This window comes from Toxotes jaculatrix, chromosome 14 (genome assembly GCF_017976425.1).
Source record: "Toxotes jaculatrix isolate fToxJac2 chromosome 14, fToxJac2.pri, whole genome shotgun sequence".
NCBI lineage: Eukaryota > Metazoa > Chordata > Actinopteri > Toxotidae > Toxotes > Toxotes jaculatrix.
The window spans coordinates 7,815,201-7,824,278 of NC_054407.1; the positions used below are offsets into that span (position 1 = coordinate 7,815,201).

The window sequence follows — 9,078 nt, forward strand, 5'->3', positions numbered from 1 at the left end:
GGCCTATTTAGTTTGGTCCTCAGTCTGCTGACTAAGTCAGACACATTACTAATTTTTTTTTTTCCAGTGAAGTTGTCAGCGACCATTTCTTTTTCTGGCTTAACACACAAGTGGAGTCACTGCTAATATCCAGAAGTAATATTATATAATTTTAAAGTTTAAGGTGCAAGGTTTGGAAACCTGCAGTCCCTCTTACTGAAGCCAGCACTGGTAAATTATTTAATGCAAAGACAGTGGAAGTACTACTGGCCTCCTTTTAACAGAAAAACAATTCCTATGCCAGCAGCTTATTGAGACAATATTGATAATTTGGTTATCATATCACCCAATGTTATGCTCATGCAGACAGGGTTGATAAATCAACAACCCCTGTGATTGGGCATTTGTGGTGGGCAGGAGCAAAGCAGTCGCCATCGGTGGTAAATTATTAGTAAATCTTTGTAAACAGGTGGCTCTTTTTATTTTTTTATGCTTGGTTTTGCAATCTCGTTTATTTACCATCACTTTTAATTATTGATTATTGAGTACGGCTGTGTTACTGTCCCTATAATTGCTCTTTTGGGTATCCTCAGTAATTATATGTTTATACCTGGTTCCAGGCTGCTAACATGTATTTTGTGTAAACCCGTTATTGGGTGGTCTGAGCTCAGGTTTTAATAATTTTCCCACAGTATAATTTTCCCACATTTTGTTTCACTTTCTGTCAGTGCTTTGAAATTTCAAGTGACTTGAAACAGGAGCTGATGAGGCTGAGAAAACCAAAGTTTCCCAGGTAGCCATATACACCGCCTTTAAATCCACTGTTTTTTTTAGAACATGCATGTTTGTACCCAAGATTACACTTACAAAGCTACTGTATATCTCTTGCTAAACAAAACAGTGGACACGATGAGCATTTATTCTGTCTTCTCTTTGGAAACAGCTGTCTCACTGCCAAGGATTTAGAGTTCTGAAAGTTCAACGGCATCTTTTACAGCAAGTGGTTGTTCTAGTTTCATGTAATTGTAGGCCAAGAATGTAAAGTCTCCATAGAGACTGTAGCCAGAATGGATTTGAGCCGTTTCTTTTATCTGCGTAATCACTATTTGATACTCTGATGTGGTCTGGCTGGTGCTAGACTTGTCAAGCATCAGGTAATAATCCCCTGACCTGTGTTGCTTGGTTGAATTGTTAACCCTGAGGCAAATGTGTGAAAGGTGAGCAGCACAGCACGCTAACAGATTTCCACAGTATCTACAGCTTCCATTCATGTCACTGTAACAATACTCCAACTGTGCGAAAGCAGTGGAGGAAATGTTTTTTTCAGAAAAAATATCAATGAAAAAGCAAGGTGGAGGTGATTCTGCACTTTCGCTATTTTTTTCTTAAATTATGAAAACACATTCATGGTATACACACACTAAAACACTGTGCTGAAATAATGAAGAAACACCAAATGCAGCACCACAGTTCCTCTCTCACGTATGAAAACATCCTCTTATGCAAATACACCATACAGTTTACTTTTTTTTGACTTTTTTGACCATTAAACTGTTGGTTAGTTGAACAGAAGCACAAGATAGAGACAGAAGAATGCTTGTTGTTGATTTTTCATTTTAACAGTTAACCAGCTGGGTAAGCTTATCTCACACTGTTATAGGACAATGTATGATTTTAGATAAGACATTATATTGTATTGGTCTTTGAGGAACTTCAGATGACTTCCTGACCTCCTTGTTAATTGTATAATATCTGCAAATAAACTAGATTTCTGAATAGATTTTTAACCATTCTGGTGGCATGGCACTGGGGATGGTTATTGTCAAGCGAATGGTCCATAACAACTTGACTGAATGATTCATTCAAAAGGTAAATCCTACTGGTTTTGATGTATTTTGACTGGACTGCTGTGGTATACAAATTTGCTACAGATATTCATGGTCCCCAAAAGATAAACTGTAGTGATTTTACTGATCCCCACTAGACTTTACATCCAGTGATGCCAGCAGAGTGAAACAGCTACAATAGAAGCTTCTACATGACACCTTCTAGATGCACTGATGTGAAACTTGCCACAGGTGTTCGGTCTCTAGAGGATAGATTCTAATGACTTTGGTGATCCCAGGACCTTTTATCTAGCACCATCATAAGGTTAAATTTTCCATTTTCTCAAAACTTTGGTGTACAACCAAGTACCTGCAAAACTAATGACATTCATACCAATGTCTCCAATGTCAAGCACTACTTAGCAAATGTTTGCATGCTAACAGTTTAGATGGTGAACATGGTAAATACGACCAAAGACAGTTTATTATTTCCTAAACATCCATATGTTATTGTTTGCATCTTAGCATGTGCCTAAGTACATGTGCACAGAGCTGCTCGCATTACTGTGAAATCTGCCTCCATTTCACACACACTCATCATTAACAACAAGCTATTACACCAGGAGACGCGGAAGTTAGACAATTTATTAGAAAGGATGTTATCCTTTCTGTCTGTTCTTTCACAGGATAAAATCAAGAGCTTAGGTATAATGTAGACAACTGCACTGCTGCTAATAAACAGTTTTCTTATCTCAATCTAAAGTTTCTTTGAGGAGCTCAGGACTGTATGAGAAAGAAATACATCTTCCATCACTCATAACGCTGCTAAATCCCACTAAAAATCTGTTTGTTTCTGTGGTAAAGACAATTATGAGATTAGGCTCTGCAGAATGTAAACTCAATTATTGTCCTTCTGCCTTTGAGAAAAGCAAATGAGGGAGGTCTCACAGTAAACACAGCTGGACTGATAATCTTTTATGCATAAATAAGCCTGTTAATGATATCTTATTTTGTACATATATATATATATATATATATATATATATATATATATATATATATATATATATATATATATATACCCTTATACTTACATGATTGCCAAAAGCCAGATGAGGGATTTGTTTTTAGGAAGCATCTTCAGGAAGCATCTTCAATTTTATTATTTTTTTTATCTGAACCTTCAACCGCTGAACACCTGCAAAACCACAGCAGAAAGTTAGTGAAGGTCAGTTCTATAACCTGCTTTGTTTCTGGCTTCCTCTGCTTTCAATCAGTTTTAGGGTTTCACTCTTGAAGTTTAAAGCCTCATTGTGGCATTCATCTGATAAAATCTCAAGCAGAGTAGATTTTCTACAATGTCTGAAATTATTCAGAGTCATTCAAAATGAAGGTTCACACATCTGGTTTATGGTTAGCTTGGAGTTCTCAGTGAATTTTGTGTTTGGCCTTGAGAGGTTTGTCTTTCTTACTGGAAACCATGAGCCTACAGCTGCTGACTCAGGAAGTCCTAAGCAACCTCAGCGCACACCTGCTAAGGAAAACCAGACAAAAAACACAAACCATGGTTTCTTCTGAGACCCACAGAAAATGTGCTGTTTACTTCAAACTACATATAACTATGCATGGACCGAATCAGCTCTGGCCAGTAAGTTTGATGTCACGGTACACTGGTAAAATAATTTTTTCCCAGCTTGGGTTGTATTAGGTCAGGTTGAATAATTAGGCAGTTATATACAAGGTGTGGTAGGAGAGCTTTGTTTGCACTATCAAAGTCACTTACGATCATAAAACAAATGTCATTTCAAATTGATTTTTCTAATATTAACACCAATGGAAAGAATCTGGAAACCCGAGTCCACCCAACAGCACATGTACGATTTACAGAAACAAAGTCTTTGTATTCTTTGTCTTCGATCCCGCCTTTTTCACTCGAATATTATCTGTTGTCACCTTCCCTCAGCCTAACAGCACTGCATTGCTTTCCCAGAAAAGATATCCTTATCACTGTCCCACCCATGATCTCTGCGGGAGGGATGTGGGGGCCTTAGAAAGAATCTTACAGTCTGTGGACACGGTGTGATCAGCCCTCAACAGCACACACTGTGCAGTTGTGAGAAACAATGTGTTGAGACGGCTGGAATGTAGACTCTCTCCTTAAATTGATGTGAGACTTGGCGTCTTGTCATAGTGGTTCCCAGACTGTAAGACATTTCTAGTAAAAATAGATAAGGAAGTAGTGAATGCTAATTAGTGCACCAGCAGTGAGTCACACACAAAGACATTTTTCAGTACATTTGTTTCCTTCTCAGCACACCTGTATAAAAGTAGAAAATGAGGAAGTAAAGGGGGCTGAGGTAACAAAAAAAACGGATGTAGACGCATTATCCATATCTATTAGGATCCTCAAAACACAACTGCTCTTACTAAATGTCCATTTCAAGCTTCTCCAAAACCTTTTTGCACAAATGCAGAGGTAGAAGGCAGCCATCACAGTCAGTGTGTGCAGAGACTGCTATGGATGATGCAATTCTTATCTTGGTTGGGGGCAGCTGAGGTCCTGGGGACTCTTTCGTTTACTGCTGTGCTGCAGGCTAAAGATACACTATCTGTCACAAAACAGGGCCAAGTTTATGCAGCCAGGGTTTGGCTCCATGAGACTCTGACATCTTTGGTTATGTAATAAAACACACTGAGTTTGAGAAAGTCTACCTTTGGATATTTGTGCTTTTTGTGCTTAGCGTGGGCCTCTGGTGGTGTGTCTCTGCACGTCTTAGGGGACTTACATTTAAATGCAACGGTTATTCTTGTGGCCTGAAGAGTTGGTGGATTTTCTTTTCCCATTATTCATGATTCTGTTTTTACCCATGCAGGCAAATACACCTGCCTACATTGTTTAAAGCTTGTTCAGCACAGTAAAAATATAGTGGAGCACATATTTCCATAAAGCATAATTAAGCCTACGTCACAGTTATGTTTCCATGCCATTTTGTGCTTTGCAAAAATTTAAATAAAGCCCTGAAATACAGGCGTGATGTCAAGGCCTGTGCACAGACCTGTTCACAGGCCTTGACAACAGTGACCACAAGTGGTTGCATGAAGAACAACATCAAGAGTGAAGTAAAAAAATATTTATTGGACAAACATGTTAGCCTCACAGACTTTCTCAGACTCGCATGTGCTTAATAACATTCTAACACGTAACTCTCATTCATACATTTTTTTCATGCATGTCAACAAACAGACAACAGCACTCATTGCCCAATACCAACACACATACATACACATACACACCTTCACATCTGCAAACAAGCTGGACATTATTTCTTTTAGTGGCTGGGTCGAAAGGGAAACGGCATCCCCGTCATGAAAGGCTGACCGGGGTACTGAGGATGAGAGGAGGGGTGGGCAGCGAGAGGTGTGTGTGGGGTGTGTGCGGGGTGTGTGGGGTGTGAGGCGATGGGAGAATGAGCTGCATGTGGGCTGAAGGCCAGTGGAGGGGTGTGGATGTTGTTGTAGTACATCACTGGGCCTGACAGCACCAGCTGGAGCAAACTGGAGATATAAAAAAAACACACAAAAAAAACAAGCACATACAGAGAAGATGAAGAAGAGAGGAAAGAGAGATAGAAAAAAAAAGTTAAAATGGATCAAGACACGGATGTAAATCATGTTTATATAACAATGTTGTATATTACACCACATATATGTGATTTGAGATACATCCATAACACAAAGGGCCCATATCAAAACAACGTTTATATTAAATTAGAAACTATTTTGTCAATAGGAGCTGTAAAGTACACGGGAACTGCCATTTTTCTGGCTGAATTACTGAATTATTCTTCTTAAACATACCGATTTATATTAGTACAATAATACAGAAAAGTTCATAAGCTGTGTTTATATTCAACAGAGTCTTTACTTAGATAAAAAAGTAAGCAAAAGTATGCCTGAGTGGAACTGACCTGATTGTACTGCTCTTTGGCAGGGTGCTTACTGTAAATATGTTGATGGTTCTAAAACTGATCCCACTGTGTTGTGAGTGCATCTAATGCACAACATCCGTGTTTTTAAGGGCGAAGTAACTTGAAATGATCACTTATATCTGCATCAGAAATCTAATGTAATCGTCTAAGACTTTATTCTGCAATTTAACTTACAAGAATTTTATCTGTATTTAAATTAAAGTTGCACTTACAGTGTTGTTTGAATAAAATTAGGGGTTTCTATTTTATGGGTTTTGCTTTTATGTGGCTGGAAAGTTTATTAGACCTCAGCTGAACACCACTTGCTGTCTTTAAAAAAAAAAAAAAAACCCTGTCAAAATATAGAGCAAGCCACAGCAGGGTTTGCTCTCCACATGTGGGAAATGATTATTGTACATTATCGTGTAAAATTCTAGATAAAAATCAGGTTCCTACTGAAAATTATGCACTAAAGGCGATTTATATTTAGTGATTCTTACTTGTTGTGGGGGAGGCGGGAACAGATGGCTCTTAGATCCTCTGCAGAGACAACATGATATGTAGTAAGCATTCAAACACCACAGCATGATCAAACAATCCCTGTGACAAGCAATTTAACCACTGAATCAGTTACTTATAAAACCACTGCTTAAAGCGTACAGGTTCTGAATGAATTTCATCTGTCAACCAGGGTAAGTATCACTCCACAAGCTTTAATATATTAACATTTCCACAGCAGAGTACAGTCTCCAGAGTACAGTTTCCAGATTATGGATCTTTGTTGTTGGAACTGTGCTTTGTAAGCTCTCAGGATTTCATTCTCTTTTGTAGACAGCACAGTAACGACTGACAGGACAGAGAGATATAAAGCACAAATGCTGTGCTCAATCTGAATATCTGCTGTTGTAATGATTTCTAATCTCAAATACTGAAACTACTAGGATTGTTGAGTCAAACTACAACCTGGATGGAGTCCTCCTTACAAAGAAACTTTCTCAGTCTTCATCTCCTCTCTCTATCTTCTGAACCACTACCTCTGTACCACTATTATTTTTCCACCCTGCCTACCCACATGCTTACCTCTCGAGCAGAGCAGAGCGCCGTTGGCCATGGCCACCTGCAGGGCCTGTGCGAGCCGGTCCAGGGTCAGCTGGGACAATGCTTGTGTGTCTGTGGATGACATGTGTGTATGTTTGTCTGCCTGGTCCAACAGTCTGGAAAGGTCAGACGTAAGTGCAGCCAAGGACTCCATCTGTAGCAGTGCCAGCCGACCGAAAAGCCCCTTCTCATTTAGAATATTTGGCAGAAGCATGAAGACCTAAATATAGCAGGAGACAGACAATGAGATGGGAAAACGATCTTCACTGTGTATCTTACATAAATGTATCTTAGGACACACACATACCTGTAAAACACTTAGATGAAGAGCAGAGAAAAGAGGCCCCACCACTGGCTCATTCTCAGTGCTGCCATTGGTCAGCACCTGCTTCTTGTCTCTCCTGTAAGTCAGCGGTGCTTTGACGCACCAACGCACCAACCCCCCTAATGGAGTGACATCAAGTGAGCTGATTGGCTGGCTGCCAGAGAGGGGTGTATTCAGGAAGTTGATTAGGACCAGACGAGGGTCATCTTGGATCCACGACACAATCATCTGCAGGAGTTCTAGTGGAGGAGTGAGCTCTTCTACATATAAACACACAGACAAAAGTTAAATCAGAAAAAAAGCAAAGAATTACGAGATAACATTTAGGATACTTGTATTTTAGCCTTTTTTTTTTTTTAACAGAGGTTTTATGGAAGTCCCGGTTTGCTGCCTTTTGTGTTATCCCACCAAAGTACCTGAAGTGAGGTCATAGAGGGTGGTGACAGCAGTGATGAACTGGCAGCAGAAGCGTGGGCTGGCGCTGTGGATGTTCTGAAGGGTGGGCACAGAGCCTGGCACCATACTACAGTAGTCGTCTACCAGCACCTGTGCCAGACGTACGCAGTACACACGGTGGGTTCTCTGCAGGACACAATTACAACCAGAGGTTTATGTTCAGTACACACACATTCATTGTACATAGATCCAAAACACAAAGAATAAACAGAATAGAAATATGAAAAAAGCACACACACATTACATGTGTGTTTTAATTCTTACCTGTAGCCAGGTTGCAGCGCATTCCAAGATAGGAATCCTGCCCACAGCGATTGCCATGGAGACCAACTTGCCCAACAGTGCCATGCGGCTTTCATCTGCCTGGTTGCCTTGGAGACTGAAGAGGGCGGAGAACATAAGCTGACGGACAGTGTCACGACTCTGCTCCTGAAAACAGCTGCACATGATCTCCAACAGTTGGAGTTCCTGGAGAGCACTCATTCTCTGGGGAAAAAGAAAAAAACATGGGCTCAGTTTATTGGCAGTTTACATTTGCGTGTCTGTTTATTTATGTACATACATGTCAGGGTGATGTCTTACCCTGCCAGGGGTGTTTCTGTCCTTGGGTGTGTGTAGAATGAACTCCTCCACCAGTTCCAGGGTTTTGGAGTCGACCTGAGGAGGCTGCCTCCCAGACTGCACCAGGTTACAGATGTAGATGTCCAGGTGGTACAGCAGCTCCTTGGCTGCACTCAGCACATCCCGAGGTAGCAACGACTGACGAATGTCACCCATTACCACCTGACAGAGACCCATAAAAAATTGACAAACAGTAAATATCTTCACAAAATCTTGAAATAATCTGTCGAAGATGTGTCTCGTATCCAGAGAGAAACAGCAATAAACAAAAATCATCTAGCTGTAACACAACAATGCACTGATCCTCAGCTTATGACACACAGAAGAAGAAAAACAACTGTATAATTAGCACAGAAATAATAAAGAAAAATTAATAACTACAAACGAATGTTTTAACATTACATTTAAATACGTCAGCCTTGCAAACTGTAGGTTCATAACTAAAACCCAACATTATTCAAGTGGACCACAAGCTCCAAAGGGAGACGGTCCCGTCCATCCTGCTACAGCTAATATTAGCAAGGTTAGCTAATAGACTGTTTTCTGTTCCGCAACAAATATCGCGTGTCTTAACTGTCACAGGAGCCTTTTCAAAAGATAACATGCATTTAGTTGAGCCCTTACCTCTGAAAAAAAGCTCTTAATTTACTTAATAAATTAGCCGACGATGAGACTGGAGAGTGATCTCAAAACGACAACGGATCCACTTCCTGCGTCTACGGAAGCCTACATGGAAAAAACAAGAAAAAAAAGAAGAAAGAAAGAAAACCGCTGCCAGTTAGTGCATGTGCTGTTTAAGGTCAGC

At 40.1% G+C, this 9,078-nt stretch overlaps 1 protein-coding gene across 1 annotated transcript; it reads right to left on the reverse strand.

Annotated features, from left to right (window-relative positions):
* Positions 1-4,921: 4,921 nt before the first annotated feature.
* c14h7orf26 (chromosome 14 C7orf26 homolog) lies at positions 4,922-8,999 on the reverse strand. The gene is made up of 8 exons (XM_041056110.1): positions 8,898-8,999; positions 8,235-8,435; positions 7,917-8,138; positions 7,613-7,778; positions 7,179-7,456; positions 6,854-7,091; positions 6,274-6,313; positions 4,922-5,360 (listed from the first exon to the last, which is right to left on the reverse strand). Exons 2-8 carry the CDS (start codon positions 8,427-8,429, stop codon positions 5,135-5,137), a joined length of 1,365 nt encoding a protein of 454 aa, XP_040912044.1. The 5' UTR covers positions 8,430-8,435; positions 8,898-8,999; the 3' UTR covers positions 4,922-5,134.
* Between the last annotated feature and the right edge of the window lie 79 nt (positions 9,000-9,078).

Coding starts and splice junctions, on each gene's coding strand:
- c14h7orf26 (XM_041056110.1), bottom strand. CDS start 8,429: ATGGGTGACATTCGTCAGTCGTTGCTACCTCGGGATGTGCTGAGTGCA. Junction 8,139..8,234: donor ACAGAAACACCCCTGGCAGG/GTAAGACATCAC, acceptor CTTTTTCCCCAG/AGAATGAGTGCTCTCCAGGA. Junction 7,779..7,916: donor GCGCTGCAACCTGGCTACAG/GTAAGAATTAAA, acceptor TGTGTCCTGCAG/AGAACCCACCGTGTGTACTG.